We start from the raw sequence: 21,092 nt of genomic DNA on the forward strand, positions 1-21,092 counted from the left end.
GGGCTATACTTAAGCAAAACGTTGCAGCTTGTCGAGTAAGTGTAATAGAAAATCTGGAGCATCATGAAAGAAATTGCATTAAATCGTCCGACCCCAGTTTTGCCCAGACAATGTTTTATAGTAATTGTGTTTCCTTCCCTTTAACGACTTTAACTTCTAAGTCCCCGAGAGCATAGATATGGCCTAAGAACACTATTAGAACCCGCAACTCATCCGTTATTTATTCGGGTAGCAGAGATTTATGTGCAGCTCGCTTCACACCACACATTCCTATGTTGGAAGAAACTTTGTGATTATTCTTTGACTTTTGTCTACTCAGAATTAAATTAATACTTGCATATTAAATATAAGAGTTATCAAAAGCTCTTCCAAGAACCGCATATGTGTGAGTGCGTGTCTTATAAACAACGATGACTTTGCCCGATCCAGTTATGCAAATAAAAGAAAACGCCAACCCGTCTCAGATTGATATAACTGCAAGCCTTGTGCAATCCAAAAGAAATTCTTTTATGGGTTTCAAAGAAGGCTCTAAGATGCCGACCTTTAATTATTGTTTATTGTTATATCCTCCGCTAATTTATTTTACTAAACTAATTTAGGTACATGAGTGTCGCTCAATTTTTACACTTTCGCCAAAACAACACTAACAAAAAATATTGATCGATTCTCTTCTCTGAACTTTCTGCTCAGAATTGCTCATCAGTGATGATAAACAAACAACATCATCACTGATAAACAAAATTATACTACTTTTTAAAAAAAGTCTATATTTTTAGTGATTCAAGAGTAAGGATTTTTAATAGATATATTGTGCTGTTCCTTATTCATTCACAATGACCTATTTTTGTGACGATTGTTCAACAAAGAAACGTTCTTATTTAGCAGATTTTTTAAATGCGGCATTGCGACTCGAATAAAAGAAATTCATTTACCTCGCGAAAAATTCATATTCATGAAATTATATCTGCTCAGACAAACGTTTATGCTCAACATTGTATTAACGCAATGCTACTCTTTAAATGTAAATTGCTTCACACGTTGTAACGATAAAATAGCCTGCCATCATAAAATTCTTGCACGATCCAGATGGCCGCTCCAGCACGCACATAGACAAATTCTCCACATTTTCAGTGTTTGTAATTAAACCGCAAATATTAACTCTTTTATAAAGCCAGAAGATAACCATATAAACACTAGTTGTGGCTCATTTCCGGTATGAAAACCTATCGTAATTTAAAATTTCCAATCTATATGCATATATTTTTACTTTATTCTGCTGTTTGCTAGTTGTATTAATCTCCAGAAGTTTATACAAATAGGTACATGCCCGCATTTCCATATGACACTTGCATCCAACAATCCGTTGTTTACGACAGTAATTATACTTGCATACAGACTTGAAATAGTTGTTTCCATTTTGATGTAAACCGAGTCTTATTCAGGTCCCACTCACCTAATCAATTACTTATAATTCGGGTTTTATAAGCGAATCGAGTATCAAAGCTTTAGCGCGCTACAACTTTGCATCGAACAAGCTTTCAGGAATAATGATGTGTTAAAAATGGGATTTAGGATAAAATATCCCTTGCAGGACTTCAAGGATCAAGGACGCAAACTCGCAAACATATCTTTCGCTAGCTTTCCAAAATGGTTACGTAAGAGTGCATATGCTTGTCAACCACCGGTTTTAGTTGGATGGCTCGGAGTTTGTTTTCTTTGACGTAAATGGTGCTGAATGATCTTTCTCCAAATCGCCATTTGTGTTCACTGTCATAGCTTAGGCAAATATGAAACGTGTAATAAATTTTTGATAGATGAATAAAGTATATCATGTAATGTTCGACTGCAGCTAGATTAGACTCATCAAGATCAAAAGTTGCAAATTCATGATTGCATCACAAAACCGTATTGATGATGAAGGAAGCTTGGCAAACTATAGATCGAATTTCAAGGCATATATTGTTTTTGTTCGATTATTGGAGAATTACAATCTTTGGAATGCGCTTAAGCCTAAAATTATATCACGTAATGAAAGCGTTGTTGCGTGAAAGACACCTTTAAAACTCGCAGTGATTGCTTAACAATTTCTCTCACGTTTATAAGAGGGAAGAAAAACAATACTACAAGAGAGAAATGTTTGAGGAGCAACAACCAGAGAAGAAAAGTCAATAATTAGTGTTATATGTTATGTATTAAATTAGTTTTATAAATAGACTTTAAAGTTTTAACTAAAGTAATAATTAGTTGGCGTTCTAGTAACATTGATTCTCCTAATGGCAGTGATGAATGTATAATTTTCATTTACTAGATTACCTCCGCGTTGTGCCAATAAATATTTAAGATGGTCGCGTTTAAACAGATAGCTTGGCAACTTTGATGTAACGTGTGTTAATTTTTAACACGGCCACATTTCAATAAATTATCCGAAGGAGCAAGCAAGACGGTTCGATAAAAACAATTTCCGTTCACGATGTATTATCAATGATTTAACTAATAGTGATGCAGCTATCGCAGATTTTGTCATGGCACATTTACATTTCCTAATTTAAATTCTTCAGTTCGGCATTATTTATATTGCATTAGCTTCCGTTCGAAACCCCCATCCCGATACAGACAAACAAACTTCGACCGAGAGTTCATTAATTTCCCAATGAACAGCTGTGAAGGCGGCCCTCGTGTTGCTGCTGCGTGCCCGTCTCTTAGATTTATGTCTGTTGCTCTAGGTTGGAACAATCTAAACTCTGTCGAGAATCATCAGGAGTTTGTAAAGGTTTTCAATTTTTTTAAACTCGACCAGCCGAAGGGGTAATAAATGGTACCTGCAAAAACGGGCAAGATGAGTCCGAGGTCACGTCGTCGGGAACATTTATTCAAGATTTAAACATGAGCAAAAATTAAAAGACAAAAACTGAAATTAAAACAATCTCAAATCCTAGGGAGTCGATACAGAACGAATTTTCTTGGATAATCTCTTCACTGTAATCAATAATCTAAAGGATATAATTTTCATTAATTGAATGAGATTTTCACGGTTCGCGAGGCTTTTATAGAATAAGGTCACCTTAAAAATATATTGCCCTAAAGCTAAATCTTCAACTTAGTCGTTAGTGCTGGAAATAGTTAAAAAGGAGACGAGTCTAATAGTTTTTGTTGACAATTTGCATTCACGCTGTATTTAAGAGAAGTTCTTATAATTAGCAGAATTTTCTCTACAGAAAATGCAGTCTATGGGGAGGAGTTATTATAAAATATTGTTATATACTCGACCAATTTGTTTTCATTAGAAGGCTATAACATTAAGCAAGAGACATTCTTGCATATTTACTGCTTAAATAAAAGGCAATTATGTGGAAAAAGCTTTGATGTGCTTTTTCACTTTTATTAATTGATACTTTCTTCAGTATAAAAATCGGATTTCTTGTAAAAAAATTAAAGGATCTTATATGTTTAAATTCAGTAACATTTTATAAATTGTGTAAAAATTTACAAGATGAAACAATTTATCGACTGTGTTGGCACATTTTTGCGACACCGATCGCGAATGCTTACCTGCGTTTAGTGTAGGTGGTATTCTTTTTATTTAACTCACCCTGTATTTTTCTACACCATAAATAACGCAAAACAACAGGTTCACGATGCCATTTTAAGTGAATTGCTTTGTCACGTTCCAATACAATTTACTGCTGATGGTATTTTACAACAATTTGTGACTACAATAACACTAAATCAGTGTTTGTTGTTACAAATACAGGTACGGTAAACATTCTCTGATTCGCATTAGTCGAATTAACTAATTTATTTGGAAGAATTTAGTTTTAAAGTGAGCTCATTCTCTGAGATTAGAATTCCTTGTTGGCCGCTTTGCTGATAACTTTCGATCACAAAAGCGACGGACTTGGGGCGGATGGAATATATGTGTGGAGCAACATTGTGCTGAAATCGACATAAAATAAAGCGGGACCCTGTAATACGTCTTATGATAAGAATAAGAAACACAATCTCGACAAACGCAAACCCGAGATAGAACTGATATACTCTACTAACTCAACTCATGCAGAACGAAGCGGTCGCCAAACAATGACGATTTGATTGGACAGCTAAAGAACTGATAACACAAACTGTTCTCTTGTATTATCATAACTTATCGATTAACGTACCGATAAACATTAGCATTTTGGGTGAACACTTATTTGCATTATAGCTTCTGTAGGTTGTGTTCGCTGTCTTAATTACAAGTTTGCTCCAACTCGTACGACTAACTTGATTTATTATTTAAAATTCGACAAACTAGCAAATGTAAATAAATGTCCTGTTAGATTAGCGGCTAACAAGAAAGATTACCAAACTAAAAATATTTATCAGGTTTCAGGTTTTCAATCTGTGCTACTCTTTTCTGGAAAGCGTTATTCAAGAAATGAAAGACAAAATGAATTTATTAACGAGACTTTTAAAACTATAATGAAAACTTGAGGCTTAAACACTAGTAGTAAAAGAAATGAATATGTCCTTTTCATTAATTATATCATAAAAATCAAAACTATGCATCATTATTTACTTTCTATACAGGGTGAATATAAAGTATGGAACCAACGGTTGTTTTTTTAATCATTTGCTTCCAGAAAATAATAATTTATATAAATTAAAGTAATGTAAAAAATGTGATCGTATTTTGAGAACAAAATTTTGTTTTGTTTTTGAGTTATACGATTTTTTTTGTCAAAATTGCAATTTATGTAAAATTAAAAAAAATTAAATATAAAATATATTTTAGTAATCCCTGAATTATAACCTTGATGAGACATATGGTTTTATAGTGGGTTGCCATTTAAAAAAAAAATAAAAATTTTGTAGAACTCAAACAAAAGAAAATTTCGAAAAATTTTGTTCTTGATAAAACATCAAATTTTTACATTATTATTCATCAATTAGTTTTTCCAAAAAATTAATAGTTTAAGGAAAAAACATTTGATTCCATACTTTTTATTCACCTTTTTAGTCAAAATAATTCTGCACAAATCTTTTATGTTACTATTGTGTAACATATCAAGTTTAAGCTAGGTTCAATAAAATCCAATAATAATATATAAAGCTTTATTGATAAATAACAAAAGTCTCTAAATAACGAGGAGGTAAAATGTTAATGAAAATGGGGGATATTGGGATTGACTTCTGATACACACGAAATGGTTGATAAAAAACTGCAGCGGATGTAAGCGAGTGAATGTCGCTCACGTACATTTCGGTAATTGTTCGTCTTGAAACAGGAATTAAAATTCGAGAGTTTGATGAAAACTTGTAAAACGGTATTGGAAGTTCTATTCTGAATTTATGGTTGCGATAGTACCGTTCGGAATTGCCAGAATGTTTCTGGTGAATTATCGCCCCATTTTTATGTTGGTATATAAGAATAATGGGTGCGGGAGCGAAGTAACCAGCGGAGGTGGCATTATGAACCCGTAATTGGCTGTATAATGGAGCAGACGTCGACGACAAAGCTCGCTAGACATTTTTGTCACATGAAATTAGTCGAGGACTTCAAAACCGATTGATGAATGAAGGTTCGCCGTCTCCATTTTTAATATCCCTTAGTTTTATCCATAACAAAGAGAACTAATAAGGAAATTGAAATCAGAAGATCTGGAAAACTGAAATGAATTTTTATCGGTATTGTATTTGACAATACAATAGGAATGCTAATGCATTTTCATTGTCCGTCGAATGGCTCATCTTCTTTTTATTGCTTCTGTGAATAGTGTAAAATTATATGGGAAGACGTACCCAAATAAATCCCTCTCCGCGGAGCGTGCAAGAAATGAACAGTTTATTTTCATAGGTAACTATGTTGATTTAACTTCATATAAAGTTGCCGCTAGACGGAACTTTAGTTTGGCTAAGAGAAAAGCACCCGGCAGATACATTTTGTCATAATTAAACGCTCGGAGAACTTCCACCTAGCAGCTGAATTTTGCATACTGTCTAAGAAAAAGCACAGCTTTATTTTGTGTCCAAAATGCGTTAAATGTGCTTCAAGCACACGTTAAAAGCAACGACTTGACACTCTGCTGTATACAACTTCTCCAAACAGTTAACTATTTTATCAGCTGAAACTCCAATTTGCTACACGAACTATCATAACATTTCAGATCATTTGCTCCCCATCCACATTAACATCAACTTCATTTGATCAATTCCATATTTACCAACTTGCATATGCACCGGATGCAATTCACTTCGACTTGGAAACTTCCAGCATCTGACAAAAGAAGCAAAAACTAGGAATCAATACTCAAAACACGTCGGCTGTTATTTTTTAATATTTGGCTCGTGAATGACAAAACAATAGTTCCAGCAATTCGAACAATTTCATAATACGCAAATATCGTGCATACAATTAGCAAACTTGTGCATATTTCACCGGACTGCATTGCATAGCCAACAAAATAATGTAATGCAGACTAAGCTGGCTAGTTTCATGCCATTTTTGTTCCAAAATTAATTATGGCGGTTCGTAATGCGATTCGTTGCCGGTTATTTGAGTTTTTACTCTAATAGGATGGCCGAAAATTGAGAACTAAAGCACTTTGTTTTACTGACAATTTTCAATGGTCATCTTAATTTGCGTTACCAACGACACACAATCGCTCGAAAATGGGAAAATGGATCAGATTTTATTCACTCACTAAATATTCAACAGTATGTGGCGCAGCAATCATGATTTATGCGCGTCACATAAATACAATGACACTAATGGCTTAATATAATTACGTAGCCCTTAATGGATTGCACTTTACGGCTTATTGTCATATGTTGTCGAACGCCACTCAATTCGTTTAACCGTTTTTTGACGAATCAGGTTTATTTAAGGCTTTTACGGCAACTCACGACAGCGTTAAACCTAAATAAAGCTCTAGTTCGCTTTTAACACTAAATTTTATACCGGCCTTGAACAATTCTAAAAAACACCTTAACGAAATTATAATATTTCTTATTTTGTTTGTGTCGTCGTGTCTTCGAGAACTTGGTTTTCTGACAATTGCATTTATTCCCTATCACTGACCCTGCCAACAATATTGACGGCAATTCACGAAGCTTGTCACAAAAATTATTAAATCGTATCACTTGATAAGGGTTGAGAAGTGTTCCGAGAATTGTGTCTGATATTATCAAATTACAGCGACCTCAGAAATGTCAATTTTCGAACTTCTATATGGTTTAAAACACTATAATGTTCAATTTTTTTAATTTCTTTTTACAAGGAAAGGTACAATTTGTATGATGAGAGACACACAAGATATTTTTTTCTCCTTGTCAAAGCCATCCATCTGTACTTTCCATAGAGCGTCACCCACCGGGATGTAATTAAGAAAATCGGGATTAATTTTCAGGTCCTTAACTTGATAGACTTCCTGAAACAAATGTTAATATAATTGTAGTATTTTACCTATTTTAATGTTAATCAAGTTTAATCGTATTTAAAAAATGATAATACACTTTTCGCTTTACGCTTTTAAGAAATTGTGAAATATTTAAGACTTCTGGTTATGCTTGAATTTATAAGACGGTGAGATACTTTGCATTCCGAATAAACTTTTCAAGTTGAGAAGTAGCTTTATTCGGTAATTATTTTTCGGTTCAAGGCGCAAAATAATTTCTCGGTTGCTCGTGTTAAAATTTCCAGTTTATCATCGAAGAAACTTCAGCATATTTTGTCACGGCGGAGAAAATAAAACGGTAAAAGAAAATTGCTTATTGGTCAAGCTTTCACGAAATTAAATTATGCGAATTATCAACAATCTCTACAGAAAATTTTTAGTCAAGAATCTGCAAATTTCTGTTAGAAAACGACTTCAATTTATCAAATGATTCTAATCTCAAGAAAGATAATAATATAAAAGGACATAGATAAATCATCTTAAGCTAGGTATGAAGAAGGTTAAACACGCCAAGCGACAAGCCGTCTCACGGGAAATTGCTTCAGACAGACAAAAGTAAACATACTAAATGAAAATTATATTGCCGCGATTGTGAAAAAAATTCCAGTTCAGACTTTAATTTAAATATTTTTTGATAGTCGCAAGGGACTTCTTTTTCTTAGAAAATCTTTGTAAAATTTTAATTCTGTGCATGCCTCACAAATGTCTCCATTTGATTAGATGACCGGAGAAATCTCTGGAATCGAAGAAAAACGCGCCATAAAACATTTATGGCTCATATTATCTGATTAGTCTTCTTAATATCGAAGTTGATGGGTTTTTGGCGCTCCAGGCTGGCGTCTTGATATCAATTAGGACTTACCGGCTTGATAGGACAAACTAATGGAGTAGTGAAACTCTCCATAAACGGCGTCCACAATTCGTTTTTGGCCACCATGTACGTACATATGTCAGTGACTAAATAATCCTTCAAGACCTGCTCGCAACTGTCTGGATTCCCTGAAGCGTCACATTTCCAGAAGTTGAACATGATCTGCAGCCAAAATAAATTGTGCTGATGCTGATTCAGTATGATAATTAATCATTGGGATTTTGGGACGTGCAGAATAATTATGTTTTAATTATAGAGTTCTGATTAACTACCGGGGATCTAAACACAGGCAGTATTGAAATGCCCGCTTTACTTGACACTGGTACATTGACAAAATGTTGATTCGACGATATATGGAAATTAAAGCTAATTACAAGCGGAGGATTGAGGGCTTCAAGAACGCGCTAATTCCATAGAAGGGGATAGTCTGTAATTTTCTAAATGAAAGTAAAAGCTGACAAACTGCAGGATATAAGTATACTCGTTAACATTGATCGAGTCATTCGTTGACTTATGGGAATATATTACTATTATAGACCAGTACATTGTTTTATGGTTATTGCATTGGTAGTTAATAGTTTACACAACATTAATATGTGCACACAAGCTTTGCAACCGCAAAAAAGCTAATTTCTCTCTAAAATTTATTATGCAATTTTGTTTTTTTATGATTTCTGTTTTTCAAATATTATAAAAAGATCTTTGCAAAAATATTTTTAAAATATTAATTAAACATTGTACTTTTATGATATGAAAGACGCTTTTTAAAGTAGTTTGAACTCTTTCTGTCATGTAGAGTACCTGAAAGAGCAGGTGGTGCACAAATTAGAATATATTTTCGAATAAGCGTAGAAGTTTGATCTCGCTATCGACACATCACCTCATGTTTTTGACGGAGTTTAGAACATCTTGAGAAGTTCGTAGCAAATAATACCAACTTAAATCCGTCGATGTCACGAAGCAAAATCCAACTCACGCTTGTAGCATAAATACCATCAATCGACTTGTATAAAATTAGTTACAACCAAAGTGATTTTGATCTAAGCACCTCCAAATGTGCAGGAGAAGGAGATTGGAAATTTTGGAAAGGAGAGAATAATTTATTTTAAAAGATTGAGAGTGCAAAATCTTACCGAAAGATCTTTGCTGACTACACTTTTGTTCCTAACTTTAATAGAGGCAGTAGTTTCCCCCGTCTTTTCGTCGTGCTTGGACACAAAATCGTACCAAACCATAGACAAAGACTGTTGTCCTTTACATTGAGCTAAGCTGTGTATAACCACCTTTTTCTTTTTCTGAAATAAGTCATAGTTACCATAAGAGGAGGATCTGCGGGTCCATTAATAACGTTCATCGTAATACAGGGGCATCAAGGGCATCAGCCGTTTGTTTTATTATATATATGTTAGGGAGCGAAGGCAACAGCGACTTTTGCCGAGTTTTGCGATAGGATAAACGCCGCGAGTGGCAATCCAGTTTAACACCCCCCTAAAATAAGCGCCCGGCTTAAATCGTTAAATTTGAATAGTTTTTTCATCAGGACCGTCTTCCCGAAATTGCTGTTTTACTGTATTGTTATTCAAATGGATAAGATAAATAGAGCTTTTTACTTTTTCATGACAGCACTAATCGTAAATAGAATTGGAAATGCTTAAAGAAAATTGATCTTTTTTGTCATCGGTTTATTTTTGAGAAATTAGCACACAATAAACACCTTTGCGAAATGTTTTGAACCCACATTTTCCACGTCGCTCACCTCTCGGGGAATGCTGATAATATCGACCGGATTTCAAAAGCCAGGCGGTTTACATCGTTTTTGATTTATGATTTTTCACTACATCTAGATCATTCTCCCATCACCCACAATAATTTAAATCTTTTACCAGCACTAACTGTGTACAAATTAGGTAATACATTTTCAAAGAAAAAAATTTTTTTTTAATTTTTCCAAAAATTGTTTAAGAAAATTGTTCACACTGATACTTATGTTTACAATGTAGTAATGGATTCAATTATTACATTGTATGCCTATTAATCGGAAACAAAACACTTTATTTTATCTATTTTTTAACATTGAAGATAGTAGCATTTATACTTTGGTTTATTATAATAGATACTTGTACATGCAGAGTGATGATAAAATCTTGCACTAAATTCATAGCTCCGCTTATTCTACATTCTTTTCGAAATATACTTGAACAAGTCAGTTTTACATTTTAATGGCACTTTTTAGCATATATTTTTTATTATTTTATTATTTAATTATTTAGTGTTTTTTTTAATGTAAAATCGACCTGTTCGAACATTTTTCGAAAAAATGCAGAATAGCTGAGCTATGAATTTTATGCAGGACATTATTATCACTCTCTATTAAAATAAGCAAAGTAAGTAATTTCGCAAAGGTCAACAAGGCAACGAAGGAATGAAAAGAATAAACTCAGAGAAAACAGGCCGGTTTTAATCGGCTTCGAGAGAAACAGGCTAAAATCTTGTAAAGCTTTCTAATTATATTGCGTAATGGCAATGTTATTGGAGCACCCTTACAAAGTCGAGAATCCCAATCAACTTGTCCTGCATTTCAACGAGCAATAAATAAAATTTATTTGAAGATTAGAGCTCATGAATTTGTGATTGGTCTCTGGAGAGTGCGGCGGTTTCGCGGTCAAGTATGCGTAATGGGTTTGGATGGTGAGATAAGAAATTTTCGTTCCACAGTGAAATTACTTGAATTCGGAACATTGTCTGGATTCTCTCATCGGCGATGGTTTTGGTTCAAGCCGGTGGAACACAGCGGCGTCGTTAAAACAATTCCGCACACAAAGCTGAATTTTAATTAAAGAAAAAAAAACTATAACAACAGTATTTAATTTGAGTATACAATGAGATGCGGAGTTTGAAATTAGATTTGGATATATGGAAATCATATGTGCCTTATGAATCAAGTTTCAATCAAGGAAGATCTTTACTTCTTAAGTTCACTTTTGGAGATTTTATAATGACAAGTTGATTTTTTTGTTAAAGTTTTGTTCGATGTGTTAAAGGACGGTTCGTTTTGTCGGGAAGATGGAAAGAAGAGGGCTTGAGTTACTCGCTTCGGGCTGAAAAATGTTTTGAGGGTATGAGCGTGAATCCGCGATCTCTTGCCGAATCGCAGCAGCAGTATTATTAGGTTTGTTTTTACTAATGAACATTTTAACAAATGATCTTTCAGGGAGTTTTCATATCGAGGCGCGTAGCCATCACATTATCAATTTATCAGGGATTTTCAGTATGCGCAAGCGTTAATAACCGGGTGATAGATTGACTTACGTACTATATCAACTGCTGTCTCCGCGAATAACACAGTGCATAAAACTGTAAAAAGCAGCAGCAGCAGCTCTCGAGCCATTCTGCCGTTACCGTCACTCAACAACCGTCATCGAATGACTAATAGTTACACTTTTGGCTCTAATATATTTCGCGTCAAAAACATTTTACTAATGATCATTGCTGGACTGATAGAGATCTGCGCGGGGCAAATGATGCATGACACATGTAAATGCTAGTGCAGACCTACATTAGTGGGCTGCCATTGTTAACGGCCCTCTCAATAACATCGATAGCATCATCAAACAATGCCAAGTGCGGTTACCCGACTACTACGTTTGAATTTGTATTTACTTTATTTCACCGTTGAGCGAGCAAATGCAACGCCACATTAAGCTCAAATGATCGCCGAAAGTCCAACTGCTTATCGCGCTTTTTTAATTTTTGCGAATGCGGCCCAAACTCTACATCAGCTTGGGGGTACAACAAATCGACCATACCAATAAAATTTTCATGCAAAATAGCCCCCAAAAACAATAAAATTCAAATATGGCATTCGCTTATAAAACAACCGTTTTATTTATTTATATCCCATTAGGGTAAGTATTGCCTCTCCAAAAGCCACATAAAAATTTCCCAAATTATTGGATCATTGAACAAATATCATACACTTTTTAACCAATCGATTATCTTTAATTTTTTGTTTTCTGTGAGTATTATTCTTTAAATTTTCTACGAAATGATGTTTAATCATTTTAACTCCATCTACAAGAGTCCACTGAGACGTTCTATATTTTAATTTATGCAACTTTCCGTCACATAAACTTTATAAACGTTCTCTATTCTACTCGAACAACAAAACCTCAAGATTTATAGCGCGATTTATACAGACCAATATTGAAATGTCCTTGTTGCTCCAAAAACTCGGCTTTATATTCCTTCAATTTTTGGAATGAATTTCAGGCTGGCGATATTAAAGTCTTGATAAGTGTTGAAAAATTTATTATTTGTGAGAAACTGATAGGAAACCGCTGCGAAAATAAGTCTGATTACAAAATCGATTCTTGTGAAATTTTTTCAATCGTGTGACTTCACTGTGGCAGCTGACAGGATTGTTTATGAGTTCTGATTTGGGTGTATTTTACGAATCCGAACACTTCAGATATGGGTCATCGGAACAACAAAAGGGTTCTGATAAGTTAGTGAAATGTAAACATTCACACAGACCATTTGCAATATTTGCTAAAATAATTTTAGAACAACTTAATTGCATAGAAGTGAGAAAGTTCTTAATAATGCAATTAATGTAATCAAATTTAGAATCTCAAAAGCTTTTGTTTTATTCTATTTATCTCATTTAATTTTAGATTTTATTAATTTAAACTAAGTCAATTAGTGCAAGCCGTCTTCTGCAATCAGTTAATCGATATCTTTAACCTAAAATGTTGTAGCACAAAATAAAAACAAATTATTGCACTTTAAATATTAAAAAAAATTGCTGAATGTATTAAAGAAAAATTCAATTGGTTTTCAACTTACGGCTAATGACTACAAAACAATCAAATTATCCTGTTCTTGTGTACTCAATGTTTTTTTTTCTCACAACAGAGAAGCATCTAACAAAGAATCAGGATTCCAAAGTAACTTCAAGAGACTTTGTCTGTAGGACAATGCTATTCTCCGGATTTCGTTTGAGCTTTCACAGTCCATTCTCCTCTTGTCTTTTAGAGACAATGCGAAAAATGCATTTAGCCAATTATAGTGTGGTTCGAATAATCGTTGCCGCAATGCAATAATTATATTTACGTGGAACAAAAATTGAGGAAGTTGCGAAACGGATGGATAACTCAGCAACTGGCTTGATTCAGATCCTAATCTTAATGTGTTTAAAAACAGTGTTATTATAATATGGTTAATTCTATTTTCACCAAATAAAGTTTAGGAAAATTATACATAACATAATAACTTCATTTCCTGATAGTTCTAAATAAAGAGTAATTATTCTTCGGCAAAAATTTGTTAAGTCAAACATGACTAAGACCTGAGACTAAGACCTAAGACTGAAAATTGTTAAAGTCTAATTTAGATGTTCAAATTTCCATCTCATACATAACTTACATTTGTGTATACATACATAAGAGGTTTTAAATAATTTTAAACGTTTTTTTGTTTTTACTTTTGTTAAGTTTTGCGTTTTTTTAACTGCTCATGCTCTTACTTTTTGTTTAAGTTTTCTATTTTGTATTCTAAAGTTCTTTAATTTTATATTCTAACAATTTTTTAGATCTTTTTTAAAATTTATGCTTATACCTTGTTACTTTTCAGTCTTATTTAGAAGACTTTACGGTTTTGTTTTTTTAAATTTCCATTTTTCATCTTTACTTCCCAAATACTTAACTAAAAATATTTTTAATGCGCAGGATCTAATCGATTATACACAAATTTTCAGGTAAAAATTGTCGTTAAACCTCATAATACTTCTAATGTGCATAGTAGCCTGTATATTCTAGCACAATTATTACAAAAATTATTTTTTGCTTTTCCACATCATCTTTATATTTAAGTGTTTAATCAAAACAAGATCAATTTAATTGATCAAACGTAATATACAAATATGTATTCAGTTACAGTAAATTAAACTGAGAGAAATATGATATTAAAGCGTTTTACTGGAATTAACAAGAATAATAATGGTATGTATGTACATGATTGAAAAAAAATATTATGACTAGATAATTTACTTCTAAACTTTCTAATTAATCTCATCATAGGTTTATAAATAAATAAGCTACAACAATTTATTTGTCTATTTTCTTCACAAAATTTAGGTCAATAAAATCTTTCAAATTTCTGAGATTTATCCAATCAAATTTAAATTACGCGATAATTCAGCACGTATGCAATTATCGGCAATTTAGCATGCACTCGGGATATTAATTACTATTGATTATTACTTTTTATCAGTAAGGTGAGTTTTGTAGTAGGTATACACGAAACTTAAAAAAGGAGAAACCAATTGCGCATTATTGAGTTGGAAGATAAACGGGAGTTTTGCGTTGTCTTGCGTTGGTCGTTGGTTAAAAGTTTTAAATTTTATGTTGTTTATGTACTTACTTATAAAAGTTTAAGGAGTTTTAACGTTATTAATATGTGAATCGTCGTCTTTTTGAAGATTTCTGAAAGTAAAATTGAAAGTAAAAATGGTTCGTCAACACTTACACTTATTATTATTACTCTCAAAAAATATTATTATTGTTGGGTTTAATTCAAGAACTAACATAAAGCTTCACATATTGTGAGAGATTAAAGTATCTAGAAACGTGAGTATTTTGACCGAAAAGAAACATTTTTTTGTTAGAAATTAGATCTCTTGTGGATTATCTCAAAATGTACTTCAAAACAAGTAAATATTCTGTTTTATCTTGAATAATGGTTTTTGCAAATATGAGATTTTTGTCATATATTTATGGCAAATCGTAGATATTAATCATTCAGTAAAGATAGAGGTGTGGAATTAATCCTGTGCAATGGTCTTTTAATTCTTTCCATTTTTTTAATGATCTCCATTTATCTGGTCTCCCCCAATAACTACTGACAGACGTAATTCCTCGTTGATCTGGTGTGTTTATTGTATTTTTAACCGACGAACGTAGCATTTTTGGCGTTTTTCTCCGAGACCTGATTTCGCAACGATAATATTTTTCTTCATTAAAAAAGGATTAAAATTGTCCTCTGTAAGAAGAAGTGGGTAAGCTGGCCATTTCTCTTGATAGTGTGGCAGCGGCTCATTCGCGGTCGAGTAAGCGGTTGTTACAGTGAACAGAGGACAGTAATATTTCCACGTTGCTTGCAGACGGTAGCAGGTCTCATACGAGCGTTCTTAATAACAGTCGGACGGTAATCCTTGTCTGATTGATGGGCCCTCCATGATGGAGCTGGGAGAGAGAAGGGGGCTCACCCTGCGACCTGGCTACACCCTCTCATCACTTCCAGATTATTACCGTGTGTGCTGCCCTCTTTCTCTCTTTTTCGCCTTTCCACAAATAAAAGACGTGATTTTATGGATGTTTTATTTAGCTAAATCTACACCGTTTAACCGGCGACACTTTATGTCCGCCGCCGACGGCGACGTCGAGATGAAATTTTTATAATATTCGAAAAGCATCTTCGAAGACCAACAGCAGCGACCCACTGAGTAGATTTACTTTAATTCTCACAACATAATAATTTTCATCACGTTTGCAAGTTTCCGCTGCCGCTATAACCATCAGGCTACCCAAACGATTTTCAGTGATAGATAACAGGACTATTTTTAGAAAGATAATCTCATAAAATAAATTAATTTCAGATTTAAACCGCTTCCATATTTAGAAACATAGCAAGCATTTTTGAAAAATTTAGAGCTTTATCTTAGTAACCTGATTACATTTATAGTATATTAAGTAAGTATTAAGAACGGTAAGGACATTTTACCGATCGAAGACAATTGACACCAATTGTCTGAAATTGGTAGCCTTTAATTCGTGATGTTTATAACATTTTTTGCACGATAGAAATATTTTTACCTTGATCTGTATAAATCATTGAAATAAAAACGTCAATTATGTCATTTTATTTTTACCTAAAGTGTCGCCAGGGTGTTTTGTGCATTATAAATTGAATAAACTATTTTTAACAATTGTTGAGCTTTAAACAGCTTTAAACATTTCATGAGTTTTCTCAAGAAAAATGTGTGATTCAAACTCCGACGGTGTAGACAGTGAAATCGAAAAAGCTTGGGACATTGGTTGTTCATCACTAATTCCTGAAAAATCAAGATTTCGATATCTACATTCCTAAAAAATCTTTTTTGCATAGTAATTTTCATCACGATTAATCGTATAGAAACGATTTCTATAGTTATATTTCTATAGTTATTTCTATAGTTTCTATAGAGTTCGTTACAAAGAGCTCCCGATACATTAGGATATAATTTATCAAATTGATATATTTTTTTGGTCTTCAGGGTTCCTGGGGTTATCACTATGTAAAAAAATGTTGTGTACAACTCGTTTTGAAAGTACTTTTTTTACTCATTTGCTTGCTCGCGCAGAGCCCTCGTTAATCAATTGCAAATTCGTGAGAAAAAGTATGACTTTCAAAACTAGTTGTACAAATAACTATTAAAAGCTGGTGTGAAGAAAAGAGTTGTGAAATTAGTGAAAAAAATTTGGTGGTTTATTTAACAGTTTTTATCTACTGAAGACGCCCGAGGATTTACGTTGAATTCAGCAACAATTTCTGTTAGCGCTACTACCAAAGAAGTCAGCAGAATTACAATTAGTAATTGTAGTGGTTGTACGTTTAATTTTAATATGAAATAATCTGTTGGGATTATAATGTTTATAATAATGTTTATGCTATCAATAAATGTTTTGTGGATTTTATCTGATTATTGTTTGAAATTACTTACCATTCTAAAACGGTAAGTAAATTACTTACCGTTCTGTTTATCATAGAAACCAGTAATTACAACATACCGGTCTCGAAACAAATGCGGTAACTAAAAGCGTTCTATCGTGCAAAAAAAAATAATTTTTTTAAAATTATTTCATGTGACAGCTAATAATAACAGAGAGCTGTAATCGGTATTAACGTAATGTTCTAATAACTTTTTGTAGTTCAAGAGTTTTGAAATAGATGGCAAAATAGTGCTAGCATATTGTAGTGGAGAAAAGGGTTGTAAATAGCTAATAGGAACGTAGTACCTTCTTCGTGCCGGTTTAGTGCCATCTACTAGATATTTTATTAAGTTTTAGTTGACCACAGCGCAACAGAATTAAATTTTAACAAGCTATCGATAGATCAAGTCAATTCGTAATCGAGTCATCCTTGGATCCGAAAATGTATGTCATTTTATTTGACGTTTTACGTGCATTTTGTTTAAAACAGACATACGTTTTCGTAACCAAAGATGACTCGATTACAAATTATCTTGATCTCTCGATACTTCAAGGACATATGCTTTAATCCCGCGCTCTTAATGAATTAGAAAATCGAGCTTCATGCGGTCAACATATGGCAACATTAAAATTACCTTTTACAAAATAATGGACATCAGTTTGAACATTTATTGCATTAAAATTTCTCTAGCTTTTCTTTAGTTTTTTGAGTTATTTCACTATTTTTTTTTTAATATTTCACTCATGTCACTGTTTCTTTAGTGAAATAAAAATGTGTTGTTACTGCATTGTAGTCATTTATTTATAACTGGCGTTATTAGACTTTTTATGAGGGATGTCCAAATCTATATATATAAAGATTCTTGTCCTGACTGACCTATCATCCAATAAGAAAGGATTTTTGAAAAATCAACCCCTAAGGGGGTTAAATGGGGTGGTGAATTCGAAGTTTTAAAGCTATATCCATGAAAATTGGTATTTAGGCTTTCGGTTAAAAATAAAAAATACGTATTTTACCATTTTTGGAAATTTCACTCCCAAGGGGGTTGAACAAGGGTAAAAGTTTCTTAAAATATCCGTATTTTTTTAAAGTTAAATTTATGAAAATTGGTATTTGGGTTCTCAGTTAAAAACAAAAAAACACGTGTTTTAGGATTTTGGAAAATTTCATCTTCAAAGGGGTCAAACAAGGGATGAAAATTTGTATAAATATTTATAAATTTGTCATTTTTGAAGATATATGTATAAAAATTGGGATTTGGGCTTTTGGTTAAAAATGAAGAAACACGTGTTTTAGGATTTTTGAAAATTCCACCCTCAAGGGGGTTAAACAGGGATGACAATTTGTATTAAAATATGTCATTTATAAAGTTAAATCCTTGAAAATTTGTATTTAGGCTTTCGATTAAAAATTAAGTAATACGTGTTTCAGGATTTTTGGAAATTTCACCCCCAAGGGGGTTGAACAAGGGTAAAACTTCGTAAAATATCCGTTTTTTTTAAGTTAAATCTATGAAAATTGGTATTTGGATGTTCAAAAAGCAAAATAGCACGTGTTTCAAGATTTTGGAGAATTCTATCTCTAAGGGGGTCAAATAAGGGATTATGTGTTGCTATATTTTGTTAGTAAGTTTCTTAGCCCTTCTGCGTTTTGAAATAGTTATGGATGTCAAACTACCACGCGAGCGAAGCCGCGGGCAACAGCTACTCTCAAATAAGTGTATAATTATTAGTGTTTTTGAATCAAGTTATAATTCAGTAACGTATTACTGGTGGTATTTAAAGTTCGTCAGGGTTGTACAGTTATGTGAATCTCCCTGTGTATGTATTATACTATACGTATTATTTCTAATAAGTGTGCAAACATGTTTTGTATTGTTTTAAATCTCGTGCAAAAGAGAACGCATAGAAATATTGATAATAGTTGGAGATAGTGATAGGCTATGGCTATGAGAACTTATCAGAAATCAAGTGATGCAAAAAAGCAATTTGGTCGCTAGATTTGTGGCTAAATATGGCGAAAATGGCAGTGTAGTTGAACTCCCTCGACCTAGCCGCCCTGGTAAAAACGACGCAACCGAATTAAATGTTCTCCTACTAAAAGGAGAGGAATACTAGCATCTTTTGACAAGGCAGCTGGCTTTGAATAATATGTTTACGTTTATTCAAGAAAGAAAAGTATTATACATACAGTTCCAATTAATTCACGAATTAAATGAGAACATACCAGACTGGCACTTAGATTTTTGTGAATGCTTAATTACTTTGTGCGATCGTAACCCAAATTTCAAACCGAACCTTGTTTTTGCTGATAATGCTACATTTTTTTAATGGGACTGTAAATCGGTATACACATCGACAAAGCAAATTAAATGTGTGGGTTGGAATAATTGGCGATCGTTTATTGAGACCTTATTTTTTGAATAAGATCTTACGGCCACAAGATACATATTTTAGTTTTTTTGTGATTTGATTTAGTGCCGTCTTTAACAGCTATTTTTTCGAACAATGAAAATAAAGATTTTCCTGCTGAAAAAAATTGGTTTCAGCAAGTCGGGGGCTAGCACATTTTGAGATCGTTTTTAAATGACACTTTTAATGAATGGTAAATAGGTCGTCGAGGTCTGATTGAATGGCCACCGTGGTCTCTTGATTTAACCCCACTAAACCTTTTTCTTTGAGGTTACCTAAAGTCAAAGGTCAATTTTAACTGACCGAATGCCTTATAAGAACTAAGAGACACAATCCGTTTGAAAATGAGACTAATTGACCAAGAAATGAATCGTATCAGCGTGCAACGTGTCTACACCCATCTTGGTCAATGCCATCTTGGCAATTTGAGCAATTGCGCTAATTGTTCTTACAAAATTGCCCATAAAAAATTTCAATTTTTTTGGAATAAATTTTTTTCTAACATTTTTTTTCAATTACCAAAAAGATAAGAGAATGTACCTATAATATTTTCCCCCAACAGATAAAGTAATAAAATTCTTAGGTGAGAGACTAGCTGCGCAAAATGTTTTTTCAACTGAGTTAAAAGTTCCCATAACAAAAATTTGTTTGTACCTTTTTCATGAGAACTTGTTTAAAAAGTTAGATATTGGGTTAACTTTTTGGTCGTTTAGATAATGGTATTTTTCACTTTAATTAGCGGAAACGGCAGATCTTGCAACATTAAACAGACACCTATTGGAAAAATTACCAATTTTTGTCTTAGGTATATGTTGTACTAAACATTTAACAAACTAGCAAATTCAAGAAGAAATTAAATCCGACAACATCTGAAACAAAAGAGCTAAAATGCCTACGTAATAATATGGCAATTGACAATTATGTTTTTTTTTTTTTTCAAAATCTGCATTCACTTTTATCACCATTCGAGAGTTTGCCCGACCCTTTTGAATAACCCTATATAAAAAATTTGCTTGTCAAACATGAAATAAGATTGAGTGGGGATTTCTTGCTGAAATCCCAAATTTAACAAGTAAGTGAGTTAACTTTCATTTATAAAGAGAAGGATTGATTAAGGTACGAGATTGAATAGATATTCCCAAATCAATTGTAAAAGTAATTTTGACAAATGTAATAATAAAAATAATGTCGGTGTTATGTGTTAAACTTTTTTATAAATCCGATTCGTTTTTCCACATGCAAACTGGTCACGAGTAATTACATTCAAGATTAATGAATGACTGCAGTGAAATATTTAGTACCATTTATCAGTGACTCAGAGTGGTAAATTTAAAAAGAAATAATTCACATACAAGATATGAATAATGCAAGTAATTTATTAAAAACATAATTTAACGGATCAAGTTTCAACGACAAATATCGAATAAAATATAAAACACTGTAGTATTTACATATACAGGGACATTTTTTTTTAATTTTGAACATTGTATGTTCTATGTTCAATTAAAAAAAAAAATCAGACCAATGCATTGCTGCGATTTAATGATAATCTTAGTAGCGTGCCTATAATTTAAGAGCAACAAAATAAAATGATACTTTACTTAGATTTAAATGAAGATGATGACAACA

At 32.9% G+C, this 21,092-nt stretch overlaps 2 protein-coding genes across 3 annotated transcripts in view; one reads left to right on the plus strand and one right to left on the minus strand.

Annotated features, from left to right (window-relative positions):
• The window catches only part of LOC123007125, a 117,555-nt gene that overhangs the window by 15,170 nt on the left and 81,293 nt on the right, over nt 1-21,092 (plus strand). The window lies entirely within an intron of this gene.
• On the minus strand, nt 7,239-11,700 carry LOC123007128. The gene is made up of 4 exons (XM_044402197.1): nt 11,618-11,700; nt 9,438-9,599; nt 8,296-8,466; nt 7,239-7,406 (listed from the first exon to the last, which is right to left on the minus strand). The coding sequence occupies exons 1-4, from the start codon at nt 11,690-11,692 to the stop codon at nt 7,239-7,241; spliced, it is 576 nt and encodes a 191-aa protein (XP_044258132.1). The 5' UTR covers nt 11,693-11,700.

Source organism: Tribolium madens, unplaced genomic scaffold, assembly GCF_015345945.1.
Source record: "Tribolium madens isolate multiple individuals breed KSU strain unplaced genomic scaffold, Tmad_KSU_1.1 Scaffold_3;HRSCAF=73;Tcas5.2_LG2, whole genome shotgun sequence".
Lineage (NCBI taxonomy): Eukaryota > Metazoa > Arthropoda > Insecta > Coleoptera > Tenebrionidae > Tribolium > Tribolium madens.